At 39.1% G+C, this 23482-nt stretch overlaps 1 protein-coding gene across 2 annotated transcripts in view; it reads left to right on the top strand.

Annotated features, from left to right (window-relative positions):
* The window catches only part of mtcl2 (microtubule crosslinking factor 2), a 63567-nt gene that overhangs the window by 12612 nt on the left and 27473 nt on the right, over positions 1-23482 (top strand). For both annotated transcript variants that reach the window (XM_086068410.1, XM_086068409.1), the window contains exon 4: positions 7866-8015. In XM_086068410.1, the coding sequence (XP_085924536.1) occupies positions 7866-8015 (150 nt within the window). The remainder of the gene's footprint in view (positions 1-7865; positions 8016-23482) is intronic.

Here is a 23482-nt window from a genome sequence, read left to right as displayed (position 1 = left end):
CTGATCATTTTCATCAGTAATTCCATCCAATAGAGAAACATTTGGAAGTTGCACCTGCTATTAACATAAAGACGTCAAGGCCAGTGCAATTTAAAATCTGCCCAACATTTGCACAGTCGATTTCGATACACAAAAATCTACTATTGGATCTAAAGGCAGGTTTCATGGGCGACCCTGGTGTTTATGTTCCGTGGTGACGGTAGTTGACCTTTTTGACATCCGCCTAACCCAGTCCTCTGGATGCCCATTTAGAGGATGTTACATCATGACTAATCTGCTGCAAGCCTATATATACAGTATAAAACCATTATGTGTGAAAGAGAGAGTGAGACGCTGGCACGACAGCTGTTCCCGGGACAAGCGCTGATCTATCTATCTTTGGATAGGATGTAGAAAGATGACGGAATGTGATGAATACTCACAATTCTGTCCATGTTTTGCTACATCCCAACTGGGTATGCGAGGCCATGAAATTCTCTGTACATCAAGTCATAAATTACTATTTTAAGAGCTGCTAATAGAGGCAATCCAGTATCGACTTGAACCATATTTCCTATTGTCAAGAGTGATGTGAGGTTTGACACGGACGTTGACGTTTTACTTCCTGCATTGGTAAGCATGCAAACACCCACCGAGTAAAAACATAATCGCTGAGGCTGTTCAGTTACAACTTAGTTCAATTTATTGTTTGTATCTAATTCTGTCTATGGTTGAGGTCTTTTAACCTGACATGCACGAAAAATACACATGAATTTGCACATGCACAGTGCGTTAAAATGGTTTGATCAATACAACTCAAACTATTTAGGGCACAGATGTCAAAGTCCTGCATGTTTTCAAGGTTTCTCTACTCCAACACACCTGATTCAATGATCAGGATCATTATCAGGCTCCTTTTACCCGCAAAGCTTGCTGATGAGCTTACATATGAATCAGCTGTGTTGAACGTGGGAAAGCTCTAAAACATGCAGGACTCAGGCCCCCGACCGGACTTTGACACCACAGATTTAGGGCAAACCGCAAGGTGTTTGTTGAATTCCATCATATTTATTCATGACATTTGTACTAGCCCAGTCATGGCAGCATCTGTAAGATACAGCAAGTGGTGGCCCGACAGTGCCACAATAGCTCAGTTACACAGTTATTGTCGGACCCTACGTTAGTTAGGTACACCTACACATAAAGGAAAAACTAAACGTCCTTGATAGTTTTAATAGGACTGGAGAATATCTCTCTTTGAATGTGATTATTTCAGTCTGTGTTGTTTTGAGCAGAATATTGCCTGGAGTAGTTGCCTGGTGTATAATTACCTAATTTCAATTGACACTTTTATAACAGTTAAATAAATAATATTAAAATGCGGTGTTACCTAATGTTACACACAGTTAATAATGATTTTATGATGCTGACCACACTGTGGCACATAAGAGATGTGCTATAGCAGAGGACGATGTGAAAGGAAGAAGGCAGCAGATGGAAATTATTGACCACGTTTATATGCAGTCAGTCAAAACCCGAATATTGGCAATAGTCAGGTTTTGAAAGGTTATTAAACACGCGCATAAACCCGAATAAGACCTCTGGCTTACTCTTTTCGTAATCTGTATTCTTGCTCACATAAATGCATTTGGAGTATCTGGATTGAACGGGGCATTGATTTGAATGCTGTGTTCGCAAGGTATCTTTAGCTGCTTTTCCACCAACAAGCCCAGGATCTTTGAGTCCTGCGTAACAGGAGTTCTTGGTTGTCAAAGTTCCACAGGGAATTTAGAATTTGTTCTCGGTAATTAATTCAAATGAGTTTGATGACGTATGAGTTTCATGAGCCCGGCCGATGTAAAAACAACACCACCCCGAAATTGACCATCCAATCAGCCTTGGTCAGGGCATATATATGGAGGATCAAAACGGCCAAAATTCAAAATAAATAAATGACTAAATAAATAAACAAATGACTAAAAGTGAAAATTAAAAACGGATATAAAAATATAATTCAAATTTTTTATTCAAATGAGGAGGCGGTCTTAAGTGTGTCTTGGGTGGTAGAAGTCCATTGCTGGAGCTCTCCATGTAAGCCAGCAAGACTTCCTTGTTCACCGAGCCGCTCACTAGACCAATGAAAGTTAGTTTGCAACGGCAGAGTCCAACCCAAGACACGCTTAGGACCGCCCTCTCATTTGAATAACATTTGGTCCTGGCAGAGCGTCTGCAGCATGAAATAAATAAATGTGAAAGCAGAGCGTTTTTATTTATTCATTGATATTTAATTCTATTTATTATTATTTATTTATTTATTTATTTTTGTATTTATTTCGACTATTTTTATATTTATTTTAATTTTTGGAATCTCGTTTTTTATTTTTTTTTATTTTTACTTTTTTTTTAATTTATGCATATATGTATTTTTTGTTATTTTTATTTCCATTTATTTAATTATATTTTTTATTTATTTTTATTTTATTTTTTATATCCGTTTATTTTTTTTCACTTTTAGTCATTTATTTATTTATTTATTCATTTATTTTAAATTTTGGCAGTTTTGGTCCTCCATAAGTGCAGCCCGCCCCCTCAAAGTTCCAGCCCGGCTCAACAAGACCCTGCTGCTGAGATAGTACTCGGATGCCCCCTGGGGAATTTAATTACCCCGGAAATTGTTGTTGGTGGAAAAATGCGCAAACTGAATTTTACCTTGTTAAAATTCAGTTTGCGCATTTTTCCACCAATTACCGGGGTAATTAAATTGAAAAGTTCTCCAAAAGTTCCAGCGGTGGAAAAGCCCCTTTTGTCTTTTGAGTACAGGAACTATGTATGCGCAGAGCCGTCTCACTCGCTAAACGAATGTTACTTGAATATATTGATTTCTCTGCGGTGTTTTCAAGTTATTTTCCGTCTCCACTGCGTTATACACACATATACGTGTATATACTGTAAATTTGTGCTTCAGGAGTGCAACCCATCAGAAATATTCAAGCAGAAGTAAACAAACATGGCGACGCAGCAAAGAACCATACTTTTGGAACAAGGAGGAAACCAACTACTTTATTAGTAGTGAGTGACATGAATATAATGACTTTATTTGACCTTAGAAAGTTAAAAGTGGAAAAGTCATCTATTTGCGTAATAACTTTGGCCGTGCGTCACAATTTCGATCTGGATATTCCAACTAATTACAATGGTCATTAGCATAGGAATAACTCTGTCCGCTCACGCATGTAAACGGGTTATTCAGAAACCGGAATTATGACCGTAACCCAAATAATGACTGCATGTAAACTTAGTCAACTGTTACTGCTACTCACAAACATAAAATACAGACGGGAAAATACCAACGTTTGATCCTGGGCACAGGGACCTCACCTCACCTCTTGCATAATTTCCTAGAGTTTAGAATTTGCTAAAGGTAGGTGACTCATGCTAGTCAGTTTTGCACAAGCATAAAATGGCATCTTGGTTGAACTCTGAGCATAAGTAAAAATTATATTTAAAAACATTTATGAAAATTATATTTTGTAGAATTTTACTTCTACTTTTAATTATAGTGGTTGTAGTTTGCAGTGCTTTAAAACTGCATTGTGTCATACTAAAACAACAGCAATAAATATAGTGTTTAATTCTGTCTTGCATTTGTACATAATCTTGTGAGTGGAAAGTGTAAGCAGCAATCTTGCTTTTAGGCTACTGCTAAAGTAGGCTGCATTCTTTCCCTATTTATCCAAAATGGACTTAAAGAGACAGACAGAACTGTGATAAACCTTAACAAAAAGGGGGAAAATTACGGTATGTATGTGTCCAGATGTGTGCGTCTGTCTGTGGGAATGAGAGCAGTGTGTGAGTGGGACAGGAAATGATGTCAGGCGTCCGCAAGGAGATTCTGTCTTGTTCTGGGAACACACTTGCCAAGTCACATGGCGCCTGACACTGACGCACATTATAAAACAAACAGACATGATGTGTTTAAAAATAACAGATGCCTGACTAGTGTCAACTACAGTACACATTACTATCATGAGAGCTTCACACTGCTAGGTTCAAGAAGTGAGCAGTAAGATGGAGGAAGGGAGTGAGTGAGTGAGTGAAAGAGAGAGAGAGAGAGAGAAAACTCAGCCTTTTGTCAGCCTATTTTCCTTTGCCTCTTGACTTCAGCTAATCACACATACACACACTCACACACACACACGTACTAAATTACTAAATCCAACATGTTCTTCTTTCACCAGAAGCTTTACTGAATGCTAATTAAACCCTATAGCGAATCTCCAATGGATGTAAATTCCATCACGTTCGCTTGCACGTAGAGGAACAAAACAGCATTTGCCGACACTCAATGGCTCACAAAGGAGAAAATTCTCCAAGTGAAGAGAGGAGGAAGAAAATAGGGCAATGGAATGGCCAATGAACGCACCATTGTGATAAATACTGTACATAATAAATTCACTTCATGTGTTGTTAGGAACTTTGATAATTCATCTTTGATTCAGTAGAGTGAGTCTTGCATTGCAGGAACAAAAAAATACAATAATAAAATACATCGTAATATGTTGTAATAATTTAAAGAGTTGATAATATTAACAAAAGGCACAGAAGAGAGTAGTTTTCTAGGTGCATGTGTTTAACCACACGACGTATTCTTGTACTCTTCATCGATGTTTTATGAGGAAAAGATGACTGGTTGCAATGGCAATGATTGAGGCTGTTCTTATTACAAGGCAGTTTGATAGCCACATGACTTTTTAAAATTAGAAATGTCTGTTAACAAGCTTACCACTAATGTGTGCATATTCTGCATTGCTACAATTGTAGCACAAGTAGTTAAATTAAGAGAGAATCTGAATAATAAAGAAACTTGTTTCATATTTTAACCCACACAAACACACGCACAAACACAGCGATGCTTCCATCACAGAAGGGAGACATTTATTTTGGCCTGGCCTTACATTAAACTAAAAAGGTCCCCTCCGACTTCAATGATTTATTCCACCATGTCTTATCGGTCACTGCATGTCTGCTCTCAGTTGTATTCTGTGCACAGATGTATGTCCATTGAGACACACGCACGCACGCACACACACACGCTCTCTTTCCCCCCCCCCCCTCTCTCTCTCTCTCTCTCTCTCTCTCTCTGTCTCTGTGTCTCTGTCTCTGCCTCTCTGTCTCTGTAGAATAACCCGACAGAGAACAATCGTTTGCAAAAAGGCTGTAAACCTTGTCGCTGAGCCACACCCCAGTAATGCAAACTGGCTCCTCACGACGCAGCACAGAACAGCTGTTATTGCTAGCAATCTTAGCCAGCTAAGCTAACGAGACTAACTACTATTCAGTATGTGCTTCTGGTTGCAACACTTGAAGAGACCTTCCGATATTTATTTTTATTTTGCAATGATACAAATAGTACAGCTAGCCACTTTTACAGGAACAGTTTTCTATAGGCCTATTACTTTTTCTCTGCACTTTTTCTCGGTATGCACCAGCTTACAGTACATTTGTTTTCTATGTGCGCTATTCACGCGCTTTGACACGTTGAATATAAGGTTCAAAGACGTTCTGTCCGTCACACCCCTCTGGCTGCTTCTTTCTGACATTTACTATTTCCTGCAAAATGTATACAGTGCACCCCTGCTATTTGCGGGGTGGGGCCAACCCACGAATAGCAAAAATATGAGTATACTGTAATTGGTGTCCATTGCAAATGCATTGAAAAAAATCTGCCAAACCATGAGTATGCAGTACTGTATTGGTACAGCTTGATGGCGGCAGAGACTCTCCACGCTTCACTTTTTAGCTACAGGTACTTATGAAATTATAATTATAGTTAAGTATTATTGTAAAACACACTGTATATACAGTGGAACCTCGGAGTATGAACGTCTCGCAACTCGTACAATTCGGACTTCAACCCAAAAATCAGAGTAAAAAATGCCTAGGAATTTGAACTCGTTTTCGGAGTTCGAACACCCAAGCAAAGCAAGCTAAGCCGAACATACCTTGAGTAGCTGAGTGAAGCTGAGCAAAGCCGAGCAATGCCGAATGCTCACGTTGCGGTAGTTGAGACGATGATTTCCAGTCAGATCGTGAATACTCCCGGAGGTGCTCCATACTCGCGAGTGCATTTTGATTTTTCCACGATAGTTTTTTTCGCCATGGGCCCAAAGAAAGACAACAGTGCCAGTGGCAGCAAAGAAAAACATACAGTGCTACGAACCACAGTGGAATTAGGAAGATTATCGCGCCGTTGTAACTAACTACTTCTGTAAATACTGGCACGAGACCCCCCTTAGCTGTTAAACAACGTGCCTGTCGTTAAACAACGCACACAAGGACCGCTTAGTAGTCTAACAATATGCCCAATGTAAAATACACAAACTCAGCACTAAATTAAAGCTAGCATTAACATAGCATTTATCATCCACTGAAGCCATCACACCACAACAGTAAGGTATTTTTATTGTTTAAATACTGTACTGTACTGTAAATATAAAAAACATAAATCGAAATTAAAACAGCAATTTTCAGTTTTTGGAGCTTGGGAACGGATTAATTGCATTTACATTATTTCCTATGGGAAAAACTGTTTCGGAGGTTGAACAATTCGGACTTTGAACACTTCGCAGGAATGAATTATGTTCAAACTCCGAGGTACCACTGTATACTGTATTGCATTGTTTTAACATGCTAGCTGTTAGACCTGTGAACTTGTGAAACCATTCATCTGCAGGTAAAACTCAAATCGCAGAAAAACTAGTTTAGTTTTAGAACCTGCGCAATCCGCAACAGTTGAGTGGCGTTCGGCCACGTGGCTCAGTGTGCGGCAGGCCTCAGTGACCTCAGCTTCACCTTAAAACTAAACAAGATCACCGTCACTTTTCAAACTCGATCAACACTCACAAGCATACGCTAGGAACGATGTAGATGTCTGCGTGTACACACAACGGGACTGTGTGTGACGCAGGAGTTCAGGGGGCCATTGTTTCGCGTGGGTGGTCAATTGGAGTATTGTGGCACTCAGCTGCACACTTGCACCGGTTTGGAAACGTTCATACAGTGACATACACACAGTTGCTTATTGTGGTTGCATGCCAAGATTTTGCACATGAGTATTGAGACTCTAATTATTTGTAACAAATGAGCACACATACACAAACAACGCAATATAGTTCACTCAGCACGGATTTGAAAACTTTAGTTGCCATTTGGAGACGTACTTTCATATTTAAAGCTAGTGAATTTTACACATCCTTACGCAAGTATTTTTTTTCATATATGGAGGATTTCAATACGTTGACGTTTTTTGCTTTTGGTGACTACATTCAAAAAGTTGTATTAAATTGGACCAATATTGTTCTTTCTTTTCACATTTGTTGCTTTGAATTTTATTGATTGAATTATCTTTAAATTTGATATTCTGTCACATAGATCAGACATCCTGCCTGACACACTAGAAGTATTTCAACTGTGTTTCTACTTTCTCTGTCCAACTGTGTTTATTCAGATCTGCCATCGTCAGTGAGTTGTTGAATTTGTTTGACTATTTGAATGTAGCAACGGTTTTAACCCCAGGGAAAATGTTGAATATGAATTCATGCTGAATTAATGATTTGTTATTTTTAGATTATTCATGAATTCAAATTCTTTCATTAAAAAAAACCTCACAAAAAAGGGTCTAGTATCTGCAGGAATGAACATAAGCCATACATATTTCTATATTTCTTCTTCCTTTAGACCTACAGTCTGTATTGAATTGCTATACAGCATTTATTAATGAAAATAGCCATACAACTGCAGTCACTATTAGAAATAGCCAACAAATAAAGCCCAAAATAACACACATGAGTGTTAAACGCTTCATGTACATCTCCTTGTGCTCACAGGTGGCGAAGGATGTGTCCATCCGTCTCCACAGTCAGCTGGACAGCGGGGAGAAGAAGAGGGCTCGCCTGGAGGAGGAAAATGAGGAACTCAGAGTCCGACTCCAGGATCTGGAGGTAGCCAAACAGGTCCTGCAGCAGGAGATTGACAAGGTAAGACTCGACTATTCACTGTGGTCATTTCCAAAGCCAGTCCGAGGCTGCCTTCAAAGAGAGATTGCAGGATTTCGCTCAGTACTTATAAGGCAATAAGATGGAAGACATAAAAGCAGTTACTGTGTGATGTGACACTAGTGGGTAACATAACTGGGGTATAGTGTAAGTGCATAAAAGAAAGCCTTTGGTCAGCCACCGGACACATTTCTTGTTGACCCTCTTTTCCACCATTTTGATATCACACAAGGGACCGAGTAGAGCTTTGAAAACATTGTGTTTAAAGGACAGGCACAATTTGACCCCGAAGTGAAGTGAAAACTAAATTGGGCAAACACATTAAATAAAAGTTGTTGGTTGTGTGCGTGTGTTCAGTGCTTAAAAAGTGGCATTTCAGCAGGCCTCGTTCTGAGCACTCTGTTCAGGCTTCTTTGTCTGTTGTCCTCCATGTTTGAGTGGGCTCTCATAGTTCTGGTCCTGGCCCAAGACCTGATGTGGGTCACGGCTCGGTGGTTGGCCGGGTAGCTGGCAGGTGATCTGTCCTGTGTTCCCACAATAAAATTGGTTGTTTGTGGATGTCTGAGGGGGGTGGGGGGGGGGGGGTCTGAGTGCTTTTCATCACTCTACTCCCAAACTATTGATTGACCGTTTGCCTGATATGGCTGTGCAATTGGAGAGGAGACAAAAAGCTCGCTTGTTGTCCTTTTCCTCCACTAATTAGACCTGTGGGGTGCATGGATGGTACTTCACAAGTAATTGAATTTGACTTCCAACCTTTTGTTAATCGACAATGTTGACCAAAACACTGCATTCCCCACTGCATGTTTACTTATAGGTGGGCACTTGACTTGAAGGCGGCTTAACCGCTGATTGAATCACTTTGCTTTTATGCCCCAGGAGGCCCGTTTAAATGGAAGTGTCTTTCGTCTGCTGCAAATAGCCATGTTTTATTTAGTTTTGGATTGTTGTCAGTTTGTTTTTAACTTCCAGGCTAGTTTTTGACATGTCAATATGTTGTTGTTTTATGTTCACCTATTAATAACAAAGGAGACAAAGTAAGGATCGGTGCATGTCTGTGTTCTCACGGTAGTAGATTTTTTTTTAATAATTCCCTTGAGAGTCGGAGCAATGCTGTTTGTTTTGATGTGTGCTTTTCTCAGCACACATGAGGCTGCTGAAGGTTTTCTGGCCATTTGACAGCTTTCTGACTGGCTGACCTGGCTTCATATTCGTCTCTATTGTGATGAGCTATGCCAGAAAATTCTTCACATTGCTGATATGATTTAGGGATCTGTGTGTGTGCACTTACTCACACTGGAATGTCTCACCCTCCATCTCTATCTCACCTTGGGTGGTATGAATAGAATTCAGAAACGGGTTGTGGTCAACTATAGTCATAATACTGTTAGGAATAGACTAAAGGAGGATTTTAAATACAGATACAGAAACAAATGTGTTATTTTAATGCCATAAATTAACAGTGACCAAAAGACACTGAAAACACAGAGGACAATACATGCTTTGGTGATTCAAAAGGTGTTTGTGAAATATGAATTAGTACTAGTGTCTGGTTGATATCCTTGTGTCAGTAAATAGGGCTATATTTTACATGACACTATGTGGCCACAGCAGCCCCATCTCATCCATTACAGGCCACTAGGGGTGTTAGAAAAAATCGATTCGGCAATATATCGCGATATTACAGCGCGCAACTCTCGATCGATTCGATATGCGGCCGAATCGATTTTAACCATCAATTTTTTATGGGAGTATTCAACAAAATGTCTTACTTAGGGTGAGGATTCACACATTAAGCATGGAAGAATGTTATATTAATGGAACATTAAGCCTTAATATTTTATTTCAGTGCTGTTCAAACATGAAACAGACTGCAACCTGTTTGTTAAATGCAGTGACTCAGTTTTAAGCCTGAATTTTCAGATAAATAAATATATTTTCATACAAATCTTACAGTGTACATGTACAAGTTTACGGATTAGTATTTTCTAAATTTGAATTGTAAAAAAATCGCAATAATCAATTTATAGATTCGCCAGGTACTAGACAATTTACACCCCTACAGGCCACCAAGCATACAGTATGCATTCCCTGGCATCTTACTTTTACAAATGGGTCTGTTTGTTCATTTGTGGTATACAACTTCATGTAACTGTGATTGACTGGTGGAGACCAGTCCAGGCAGCACCCCTGGATAATAAATGGAAGAAATAACTGACATAATTTCACCATTACATTTGACTAAGATGGACAGTATACACTGTATCATAGTCATGAGTGGTTCACCGCCACATGCATTTTATTTCGATTGTGTACTGATTTTGCTTTGGAAAGTAGACCCCAAGGAATGCTGATGTATTTTTCCCACCTTCCCATGCTCCCTCTTTCACTTCCCTTCTTCGTGCCTCCCTCTCTTTTCTTTTCCCTGCTTCCTCTAGGATTTTTTTTTAAAACCTCCACCTCTCAAATCTCTGTCCTCACCTGTCTCCAAAATGTTCGATTCATCCCAGCTGCTTGACATTGGAAGGCAAAGTCACATTTGATTGCAGGAGGGTTAAAGGGTGAAGGCTGCTGGTTTAGTCTGCAGTTTTTTTGAGGACAACGAGGCTCCAGGGGGGTGCATCTTTTGAAAATGTTTCATCATTTGAAGGTGAAGCAGCTTGACTGAAGAAAAAGATTGATTGAAGGTATAGCGGAGAAAAGGATGGTGCTAGGGGAGATAATGAGGCTGAGTTTGGGGGATTTGCAGTAAAGGCTTGCAGGGCAATTCTGCAAGGAATGTTCATGTGCTTCTCCCCCCCCAAAAAAGGAAACAATAAAGACTGTCTATTGCAAATGCAGCGGACATTAGACGAGGTTGTTTGAAATGTTAATGAATTTGCACATGAGAGAAATTGGAATTAAATTAACTTGATTTTCTTGTTGTATGAAAATTTTCTTTTACATCGATAGAAATCTAGCCTTGTACATTTGTATGTGGCCACTCCTCGGCCTCAAGGCAAACAAACAATGCAGTAATAGAGAAGTGGAGAGTGATTATATAGACAGATAGGTCAGGTGTATGGGTGACATACAGCTCAGCTCCTCGATTGGCTGGTTGATGTGGAAGAGTTCCTCCAAGGAGAGAAGTAGGAGAGGAGTAGAAAATTGAGACAAGGTGGTAAACAAAGAGAAAGACATTACATTGTACAGGGCAAGGAGAAAAGAGACAAAAGGGGGCTGTACCAGGTGGGGTTTTGGCAGGAGGGCTGGGCAATTTTAATTGAAAAAACTAATCCTTAATGATTAGAGAAAAAAATGCTGCATTTAAGGATTCAGTTTTTGTCCATATGTATCATCCCTTTCACGCTCCTTCTTTGCATATGATCACCATAACTCAGCTGAAGGTCATTGCAGAAGTGTCGTACTGTGTGTGTCCTTGTGTGTATGTGAGAGAGAGAGAGAGAGAGAGAGAGAGAGAGAGAGATAGAGAGAGAGAGAGAGAGAGAGAGAGAGAGAGAGAGAGAGAGAGAGAGAGAGAGAGAGAGAGAGAGAGAGAGAGAGAGAGAGAGAGAGAGAGAGAGAGAGAGAGAAAGAGAGAGCATGATGATTTAAGATGAGTCCATTGACAATGAAAAGGTCATCTGTCCACTTGCATATTTATCATTGTCATTGTATTGCTGCATTCTCTCACCATGTTCCAATCATGTCACTTCCAAGAGCACATTTGACTGACAAATCTCACCTTCTCATATCAGCCCTTGTTTCCCATCAGACCCATCGATGGTTGCAGTGGACATGACTTATTTGTGTGTCTAATCCAATAAAACGCATAATTTGGTTGGTGTCAATACTCCTGGTTCATGATTGGATCATAACTAACCAATCACAATCGCAAGTTGATTTGCATGATGTTCATGTTAAAAAATGTTGCATATAAGCTTGGTAAGTTCACAACACATTACAGCCATATTATCCTGGCGGTTGGCGGCCACTATAACAAAATAATAATAATAATAATAATAATAAAAAAAAAAAATATATATATATATATATATATATATATATATATATATATATATATATATATCAGGAACTAATTGAAAGAATTGGTATCAGTACTTGGTATCGGTATGGGTGACTACTCGTGTTGTAACTGTTTGAAAAAAGTAGTAAACCATAAAAGGGATGGATGGATAATAGAACACATTGACATCATGCATTACATCACCATTTAAAAGAATAAAGTATGTGTCTAATGCTGACCACACAGCTTCATCCAGAGCTTGTATTTATCTTTATCTTCGGTAGTTTTGTGTTTTGGAAACATTTCCCTCCAACCTCACTGAATAATGTGTCACTGTAGGTGCTTCACACACGTGAACTTACTTAAAGTTCATCTCCGCAATTTACTTCTTCCAGAAGGAAACTGCTCCTTGCTATTTCAGACTTTCAGGAAGTGCTGCCTATTGTTTTGGAGCGAATAGAGCGCTGTAGAGAGATGGTAGCTAGCTACAAACTTTGCTGTGTGCCTTTACTTTATATGTGATTGTGTTGATTGAATAGATGTTTGGTGGTTTAATCCCAGAATAGCTCTAAGAAACAATTAGATCACTCGTTTGTTTTCTCCTCTTCTTTTTTTTTTGGGCTTATATTATTCTGGTCTGCAGCACGCAGGTCATGGCACCAGTGATTTTTCCTCATGGTCCGCAATTAAATCTGTGCACTCTCTCCAGGGACACGTGTGTTGTTAAATAGGTCAGTGCATCAAAGCAGCTGAATTTAAAGTGGCTTAGAGTGAGTGATTGATTAGATTAAAGATGCTGCAAGCAGAACAGAATCGCGTGCCTTCAAATGATCCCATTTCCCACCAAGAGAAATACAGATCTTGATCGCTTTTGGAAAAGTTTGATCAGTTTGTAGTTTGAGGGCTGAAGTATCAAGGCCTGTCACATTTGCAGTAAAAGCAAATTGATAGAAATGTTGTCATTTTATCAATGAATCACCATCGATAAATCACCATGCAGTATGAAGCAGTCGAGCCGTATGATTGCACCCCCCCCCCCCCTACACACACACACACACACACACACACACACAAAAGGCACTGCTTTACTGCATGCCCTTTAAATGGGGACTTAAAACACACAATTACAGGTTTAATGTCATTTTAGGGGTATTTCCCTTTTCCCTATAGTCCTCATAACAGTGGACTGGTCGGCTGATATAAGGTATTGCAACATTTTGGGACATTTTAACTTAAACACACATACACATGGACATAATTATGTACACACACACACACACACACGCGCGCGCACACACACACGGTACTTTATAATGTAGCCATTAAGATGTGATTGGAGTGCAGATTACCTCACCTGTGGGAGGACAGATGGGCTCACTTAAAAGGTTTCGCGATGGTCTCCTTATGGACCTATTGTGTCTGCTGAGCACACCCACTAAAACGTGTTCATCACACTTTACAGTACACTCCCTGCGTGTGAATAAAGTGATGGTTAATTGATTGTGATTAAGACTTCATAATGTGCCTTAGTGCTGTTGTTGCGTGTGAAATGTTGTCTTTTTTACAGAAATGTGCATGTGTGATGCCTGCGTGTGCTTTTTGCTAAATTGAATGTTCTGGATGGAACATGGTAGCAGGCACAATATGATTTTATATACTGTATTTCAAGGCCTATGTACAGATTCCTTTCACACTTGTGCAGACCTGGATAAAGCTGCTTTATTGCATTTGTACTTTATTACTTTTACTCAGTAGCTTTCCATCTTCATTAGTGCTTCACGCCCGAGGCTGATTGTCCATGAGATGTTGCAGCCATCTGTGTTGTACTGCTGCTTTCTCTGTGACGGTAAACTAAGTAGGATAGAGCTGAATCAGTGACTGCATTTGCAGTATTTAAAATGAAAGAGACCAGTGCTGTTAAATGTAATGGATTCACACTTTCTTATCTGAGGCTATAGTTGGGACTGTGTATGTATTTCGCCTAATTGATCATCATCAATTAGCCGTTTAAAATTGCTCCTGTCAACTAAACCTCGTGCAAAGCCTGGTGATTATGTTGTAAGTTGTGGTCATTTAGTAGCAAGCTGAGCAGTATAAAATTAGCTTTAGAAGTTAGCTACAATTTGATGCAGATTGGTGGAGGTGAAAAATGCCCACATAAGTAAACTGATTGATACACGCATCCCTCTCTTATTTATTTATCATTTACAGCATGTAAACTTGATTATTTGTTTGACGGCAGAGAAATACTGCATACAAAAACACTTTTAATTGAAATGAAACATCAACGTTTTGATGCTTTTATAGATCAGGAAGTGATTGACTTTGTTTATTGGCTGTGGATGAAAAGCTTTCATTCCAATGATTATCATTATATAATATGCTATTGAGTATTAAATATACTGTCTAGTCTACACTGCAATCATTTTACTCCCTCAGTTCCTTGCATTCATCTTTTGTTTCCGATCCCCCTCCTCGTTCTCCCTCACTTGCTCTCGTCTTCTTTCCCCAGCTCTCCATTCACCCCTCCCCCTCCTTTATGTTGCTGCCATCTCCTACCCTCACTGCTGTGTGACATCATCATTGTGCGCCCGTCTCTTTTCGGGAAGAGTGGAGACGTGGAAAATGAGGAGCTGGCACCTCCGGCTAATGCTAGTCTGGCAGCTGCCCAGTTACTAAGGCGGCTACATGTACACTGGCGGTGTCATGTTTGTTGCTATGGTTACCTTGCAGTGTGATGTCCCACAGCTGCTGGCAGGGGAACTGCGCTAGACTGTTAAATGATTTCTTACACTGCTTTGGTAGGAAGTTAATCAGATTTTAATTTATTGATTTTAATTGTCTTAATAGTATCATGAACGTACTTTTCAGTATAATGCGCTTGATGTTCTTTACATACTGGTTTATATTTGTATCAAAGGCTCAGTGTAAGGCAGGACTTAATAACAGTGAAGACAGCACAGTCGTTTGTGGGGTTCACCATGCATAATTTCTCATTTAAATACATCCTATTTATCTTTTTTTGTGTGATTGTTTAGAAGGTGGGATTGATGTCGTAGTTGCGATGTCTTTCTCCATCGGCTATTTTTCACCCAAAACGAAAATGTTAATTAGTGGGATGGTCAAAGTGAAACCCACAAAATGTTGGTGACATGAATCCAGATGAAACGTGCACCACTGTTACACCGATACCAAACACATACATCAAAATAACAGTTTAAAAACTATAGAGTTATGGCACGAGTGGTTGTTTTTATATAGTACTATGAATCATATGGTAATATGATGCACAGCTCTACACAGCCGTGTAGGGCATGACTAGCTCATTTTCTCGTTTATGATGCTGGAGAGTGGGGCGAGATGGTTCACCTCCGATCATAAAAATGCTTCTTAGGTGAATATATTAGTTTTATTGCTGGTTAGAAACGATATCACAGAGGTACAAGGTGCAAAATAACATTCATGTAGCCTAAATAAATCGAAAATGAATTTGAGTAATTTCTCCAGGACTGTTAACGGAACGGTTAAGGGTGAAGCTTATCGATACGCCTGTCTTCAATTATTCAGCCCTGGAGCCCTATTTTTAAGGTCCCAAAGTTGTCCCTAAACTTTTTTTTATTTCACATTTTCCACATAGTCTGTTGGATGAACAATCTATCTATGGCCTTAATGTGTCTTTCTATCCACTTTATACACTTCCATTTGTTTTCTAATCATTCAATTATGTAACAGGGGGAAAAAAACTGAAAGAAAAGCACTGTTCTCTCCATGCCCCTCGTCCTCTATTTCCGCACTCTAACTCTCCTCTCACGGATGAGCAGATTATATGAAAGATGCTGAGTGGTCGACAGTCCACTCTGATTGGATCAGGAGGAAGAACGAATGTACCCGTTAACTGGAACATTTCTGTATGTGGAATTTTTTTCTGTTGGGCTTCGACAGTACTCAGCAGAAAATCTAAAATAGAGCACAAAGCACAACATCTAAAAAAGGTCGAATTTGACACAATGCAATTTGTTTTTTGAAAGTCAAGTAAAATGTTTCATTGACTGTCTTGATTTTGTTAAAAAATTGTATTGCAGGAGCAGGAACATTGATTGAAATGTATTCCAGCAGTTCAATGTCCTTTAAAAAGGTTATTGTTTGCACAATTGCCATTTACAGTATACTGTACAGTGATGGTGTGTGTGTGTGTGTGTGTGTGTGTGTGGTATGTTGCAAATGTGCTCACTTGAGTGGATGACTCTGTAAACCTGCAGTAAAAGAGATTTATCTCCTTTCGCATGCTGGTAGAGGTCACTACTGAACCATGACCACAGGTCAATTCCAGTGAGATCACATTATTAATAGTGAGACGAACTAGGATTTTCCCACTCAGAGTAACTTTTTTTTTTTTTTTAGATGGACAGAGGATGATGACAGAGGCAATCAAAAATTGTTAAAAGTGATTGGGAAAAAAATGTGAAGGAAATTTACTTAACAGATGAATTCATCTTTTAAATGACAGCGTGACATTAGACAAGTTTCCCTGATTCCTTTTGTTGTCAACCGATGAATTAGAAAATTAATAGAATAGATGAATTAGAAAAGTAATAGACAATACAAAAAACACATCAATAAGATTTTCCTCTTGTTATTACTTTAATAATATGAGGTTCCACAGCGTAAATAGCTATATTGCTCCATCTTCTGATCGGATTGGGGATCAGTTATCGTTTTGTTTTTTATTTTGTTTTTTAACTTGCTGATCTGTGATCGGCCCAAAATCCATTCTCATTGACATTTCTTGCTTCTATACTTTTTTGTTTGCTTATTTTTTATATTTGATGTCTGCCCAAATGTAACTCCTTCTTCTACTTCGACTTTGTATGTATTTTGTCATTTGTAGTCAAACGCTGATAGCATTATTCCCCAACTTCCCTACCAAGTAGACATGCATGCGGCACTCTTAATTGGGCTTACTATTGTTTTTGGAAGCTGTCAGGTGAGATGCATTGTGTTTTGCAGCAGACCATGTATATCTAATTTCTTTATGATGCATTATTAGAATTGTTGTTGGGTTTTCAACAATTATTTATTTTCGTCGGGTTGCAAAAAAACTAATTTTCTGTGTGTGTTATTGTCCTCCAAGAAACTGCAGCCATAAACAGCCGCATAGCGTTTGTTAGTGTTTTTTGTATTTAATCAGGGATGTTTTACATCTCCCGCTTTCACAGTCAGACAACATGTCAATACTCTGACCGGTTTAAAGCACATTAAGTTGATTTATGCACACATGTGCCTGTGCTGAATTGTGTGTGGTTGCAGGCCAGCTTCTGTGTTATTTTGACTCTGCATTTGGGCTGCAGTCTGACTGTAACTAGGTCGTGTGTGCATCCTTTGCTTTCATTCCCAATTTGGATGTCATTTTAAATAACAGTGGACTTCATTACTTTTTCATTTTCATTCAGTTCTAAAACAACTCTCAAATAACCAATTAGACTCTGGATTTGTTGTGAAATGTGAAATAAACTTGAAGAAAGAAAGTAAGACAAATGCCAACCACTGTTGAGCAACAAAGTAAGGCTACTCGGACTTACTGTGCTGTTTCCTTGGCAACCTGGGGCAGTGGTAGCCATACAAAGACAAAGACAGTTCAGGAAAAAATTAAGGCAGATAGATTCACGCTAATAAAAGTACTCAGGAGTCAGGACATTGTGGAGTATCACATTATCTGTCACGGTGCAGTAGCACTACATCAGAGTTAGATATATATACTGCAAATGTCTGCACCAGCGTCCATTTATTTTTTCCACTGCAAAAAAATAGATCATTCCTACTACAAGTTTGCATGGTAGACTGGTACACCAAAAGTAACGTGATACTGTACTGGGTAAAATGCATTGATACCAAATTTTTAGCACTCGTGCTTCTGCATAATTTCCAAGATAGCAAACAAAAAAATGGACAAAGTGTGCTTGTTTCAAGCTGTTTGCTATTTGTCACTCCTGTAAAATAAACATTTGTATGTTGAATGCTTCCCGGGCCCCACACAATAACAAGCAAGTGTGGAGGGGCACCACCTGAACAAAAGTCAAATCCATGATACAATACAACTCTCTAAACTGCGTACTAAAACAAAAAATTCAACATTGTATATATAAACACCCAAATGTTAAGTGAAACCATACAATAACAAAAGTCTGCTACAGTAGCTTTATGCTAACATATAATGTGAAACACCATAGATGGGCTAGCAACAATTAGCAGCAATTTTATGGTATTTATAAACCTTCAAACAACTGAAACTTTAACACGTTTGAAGCAGCTCCCAGCTTCAGAGCTACGACTCATTACTTTATATCGATTATCACATTGTACTGTGATACAGTTGATATTGATGACAAAGTGTCATAATAATATTCAAATGTGAATTATTCAGTGACTCCCACTATTTATCTAATACAGACTGTTTGACATGTATATTAGCTGAGACCAGGTAATCACATAGAGTAAACAAAACTGGCTGATGTTGATCTTTGGTGGTGGCAGCATTTGTCAAAATTAAGTCTCCAGTCTCAGAAATGCCAAGGCAGGGGGGCTGGCCTATTTTTCCTCCATATTTGTCTTGATAGCTGGAATAAACCTTCCAGAGCACATCTTGCATTGTCTATTGCAGGAAATTATGCTACGATTTATAATGTAGGCCCTGTAGAAAAACAGCTGGATGCTCGCTATTAATCCTGCCGCTTCAGCTTAATTAGTCTAGGAAGGAACAGCAAGACCTTCCCATTGTTTCCTATAAAGCTGCTGAAGGACCCTCTGAGGCGCACGTATTACGTGAGCCTGCTTATGCAGTGTTTGATCTATTTTGTAAACAGATCAAACCCTCGCCCAAAGGTTGCCAGTGGTCTGTCAGCTCCGTCAGAGCCGCCCTTTGTTCTGCTCCCACGTCATAACGTCAGACAGAAGCAACATCTTATCGTGTGATAGAGCACTTTTTAAATTGCCATGTCATGGACTAATTGAATGAATGCAAACAATCACGCAAGACGACATTGCTGTTAGCAAACTAGAGCAAAAAGTGAGCCATTGCCTCTCATCATAATGTGGGATAAAATTCTTAAGGCTTCCTCAGCGTCCAATCAGATGGCTCTGATGTCTTTACCTATAGAGTGCTAGTGAACGCCATTAGGGGCCATATTGGCATACTCATGATCATTTTATTAGTGACAAGTTGATAAACATGTTTCATTATACCCAATTTCATTTCATTTTCATTTATTTCAGGCAACAACTTACAGTTGAACACAGGAGCAACAATTCATACTCTAGTTTCATAATATGAGCAGAATTTTTATTTTTTCCCCGCAATTTCCAAGGCTGTGCAGTTTCTTGTAGGATGAGCATTATAATTCATCTGTAAGGACTCATTGATTGTGAGAAATTGATTATTAATTGGATGTATCTGAAACAACTGACGCAAAACGGAGTGCACAACTTTACTGCAACCAGCAGAGGCACTGTTTATTGATGTGACAAGTGCATGCATCTACATTGAGCAGATGGAGATTGTATGTTTTTGGAAAGGCTTTTGTTGTGTGCTGATGTCCTCCCTCACATATGGTTTGTTGGCAGCTCATGCATCTGCCATAATGAGAGTGGGGGCGGAGGATGATGGAGAGCATTTCAAAACAATGTTTTATTTCCCACGAGAGTTTAATAGGAAACCATATAAAAGCTCAAGTGCTATTATCTTTGCATGTGGAAAATTTCCCAGCACCATGGGAATCACTACAACCAAAATTACTGTGAAAATATTGGATTTTGCCATAATTTGAAAGTGTTATGTTATAATAGGGTGGTTTTAGTTTTTTATGTACTACTTATTTGGCAGGTATAGATAAACTTGAAATGTTGTCCACCCATAAAAGGACATCCTTCCCAAGTTATGTACCTATGTACTTAACTCATTCACTGCCATTGACGGCTATGGACGTAAAAAATTCATTTGAACTATTTCTATTAGTTTCACATTTTTTTCCACTTTTGTTAACAAGAGTATGAAAACCTAAGAAAAAATGTATTGTACATACAGAACAAATTTTAAAAATGGATTAATCTTGAGTTTAAATAATAATAATAAAACATACAATACATTTTACTAGGTTTTTTATACTCTTGTTAACAAAAGTGGAAACAAATGTGAAACTAATAGAAATAGTTCAAATGAATTTTTGACGTCTATAGCCGTCAATGGCAGTGAATGAGTTAATGAGGGCTTGGTTATCTTTACTCAACTCAACTTTATTTATATAGCACTTAAGTTATCAATAACACGTTTTCTATAGAGCACAACAAGCTGTAGCCTAACTGACCTCCTTCCTCATCACGCCCATTTGACCCTGCATGCATCCTTTCCATGGCCTTCTCCCATCTCATTACCGCTTCCTTTTTGTACTTTCATTAATATGCTGCCGTTGGGTGGCTTGGTGACAGGCTTCTGATGCTGTCACCGTGGCAACGTATTTGGTGCATGGCTGCTGGGGGTTTAAATGGATGCTGTTTCACACTTCCGATTTACTCTTTCATTCTATTTCATTTCCTCGATCTCATTCCTAACATTATGTATATATTGTGCAGCAGAAAATATATAAAAGGAAAAAAGGTACTGAATAAACACGTTATCATGTACGGGTAGTTTAAAGAGTGAAGTATTAAATCTGAATGAATTATATCTATCTATTACATCCGTGAGGTGAGAGGTAATGGCTATTTTGTAGTTTGATTATTACTTACTTGCTTACTTAGTTACATTGTTCATAGTGGAAATCTTGACACAGGTGTTGAGTCGACCAAATAATATATTTTCCCCTTTTGCCAGCTACAGGAGGCCACATGGGACAGTGATCCACCAAATCCAACAGATGCGGATAGAATCTAAGTAAAAGCTGTGTGTTGTAGGCTTGTAGCCATGGACTTATATATGACTGGACTGTCAATTGGACCCTTGCGGCTCAAGCCGGAGGGAAGCCATCTTACGCTGCCATGTTTATTGATAACTTTTGTTATTTTCCCCCCGCTGTTATTCGGTGCATGTTTTACGCTTGGCTCCCTCTATGGAGTAATGAGAGCGAACGTCACTGTTTGCATTGACCATTCGAAGTATATTATCTCAAATTCTCAATATTGTGAATTCACAGGGCTTAGGTTTACATTTCAGCTATATTTTTTTCCCTAATGGGCTTTACTTTCACTTGATTGTTGACAACATGATGCAGACGAATCTTTGAGTAGCACCCGGACTGGAGTAAGATCACTGGTGTAAAGTTCAGTCCATTTACCATTCATAAGAAAAAAAAAATCCTTCTTTCTCTTAGCAATGAAACTTATATCTAGACCAATGTTTGATTAAATAAATAAACTGCCTTGCCTAAATGCAAAGTCATTAGAACACTGAGACCCTTTGTGTAACCCTCTGCCAAAACAAGCAGACCAATTAAAATTTTTTGGTTTTGTGGACTATCTTCCCTGCAGTGAACATGAAGGAGCAATAGGACCCTGAGGTGGAAAGAAGAAAGGTGGGGCATACTGCATACTGACTCCTCATTACCAGTCCTTTGTTGCAAACAGTTCTGTTGGCATTGTAGGCGTATAGTGGGGTTCACTCACGAGAAAACATTCACATAAATACTTTGCATAATAAGAGACAATTTATGGAAGGCATAGAGAGAATTCCAATCAATATGCAACGTCAGTATTGTAGAAATGACTGTTCATTTGTGCAAGGTCACTGACATGGTGCTTTATTAAGAAGTGTTTGGAGGCACACACACAAACACACAGGCACACAAAAGCTTGTCTCTAATAGAAGGGGTTGAAAGTGAACCGAGAGATGCTAACAAAGAACTGCAACTACTCCCTCCTCATCCTTATTTTTGTCCCCCTCTTCCTCACCTTGCATCCTTTGTTCCGTCTCGCTCTCTGAAGACTCTTGTTTGTGTCTTTTTATTCATTTATGTGCTTGTTCTTGTTGTGAAAGAACAAGATAAAAAAGACAAGTGATAAGTATTGGTGGTGGAAAGAGAGAAGGAACACTGAGCATAGTAGTGACGCTCTTGAACATGTGTGCAAGCGTACACACTGCATACCATGTGTGGCATGCATGCAAATGTGTGTAGTGTGCTAATGCTATGGTAATTGCCACACTTAAGAGATGTGGAGGCAGGCTAATCATTGTGTTATTTCATCCCAACATTTACAGTATGGTAAATAGGTACAGTTCCGTATATTCACCTTTTCCACAATTTATTTTACAGAGTCATCCCAAATTGAAATATATATATTTTTTCCCTTCTGAATTCTACACACACAACATCTCAGAATGAAAATGTGACATTTTTTTGTGTGTGTGCAAATTCAAAACATAAACAATTACTGGGCGCCGGCTGGGCCACTCAAGGACATTCACAGAGTTGCCCTGAAGCTACTGCTTTGTTATCTTGGCTGTGTGCTTAGGATTGTACTCCTGTTGGAAAGTAAACCTTCGTCTGAGGTCCTGAGCATTCTGGAGCAGGTTTTCACCCAGGATGTCTCTGTACATTGCTGCATTCATCTATCCTTCAATCTAGATTAGTTTCCCAGTTTCTATGACTGAAAAACATCCGCACAGCATGATGCTGCCACCATCACGCTTCACTGTAAAGATGGTATTGGTCAGGTGATGAGCAGAGCTTCCTTTCCTTCAAAAATGACGCTTGGCAGTCATGCCAAAGAGTTCAATCTTTGTCTCATCAGACCACAGACTGTCCTAACTTCCCAGCCAACGAAAGCGGCTCCTCTCATTCCCTTTAGAATTTGTCTCAGTACATGTACATGTTGAGCATGAATATGAATTTTAGGATTAATGCAGAATCATAGTCTAACATACTGAGTGAAGATTTTGTTGTCGTTTGTTTGTTTGTTTTTGTTCTTTACTTATCCTAGTGAGTCAAGGCAGTTACAAATGCTATTTTTGGCATCCACGTCGCACTGTGAAAATGAACAAGGTGGTCACTAACAGAATACTAATCCTTACAGTACAGGATGCCAAGCGGGCCAATGGGTATATCTGCATAATATCTGGGGACTGGAGATTGCTATAATACAATGCTGTTATATAGACCTTACATTTTCTCTTTTGGCTTTGAACTGCATCTGTAGGAATTACAATGTCGCGGGAGACAACCAGACTTTGTTGACAGTTAAAAAAGAAAAGAAAAAGAAAAAAGGAAAGAAAAAAAACTGTTAATTTCCCACTTCAGCACTAGCGGGTTGCTTCCAACTGTGTTTAAGCGGCATGCACGCTCACTAATAAGCAGAGCAAACAGGATTTGTAATTAAAAGGGCTGCTGTTGCAACAGATATCATGCTTAACACTGAATTTGCATGCAGGCAATGCAACATGCTAATGTTACTGACAGGC

The sequence above is a fragment of the Leptonotus elevatus genome, chromosome 2 (genome assembly GCF_054856555.1).
Source record: "Leptonotus elevatus isolate MCC_2025b chromosome 2, RoL_Lele_1.0, whole genome shotgun sequence".
NCBI lineage: Eukaryota > Metazoa > Chordata > Actinopteri > Syngnathiformes > Syngnathidae > Leptonotus > Leptonotus elevatus.
This window is presented reverse-complemented; position numbering and strand designations above follow the sequence as displayed.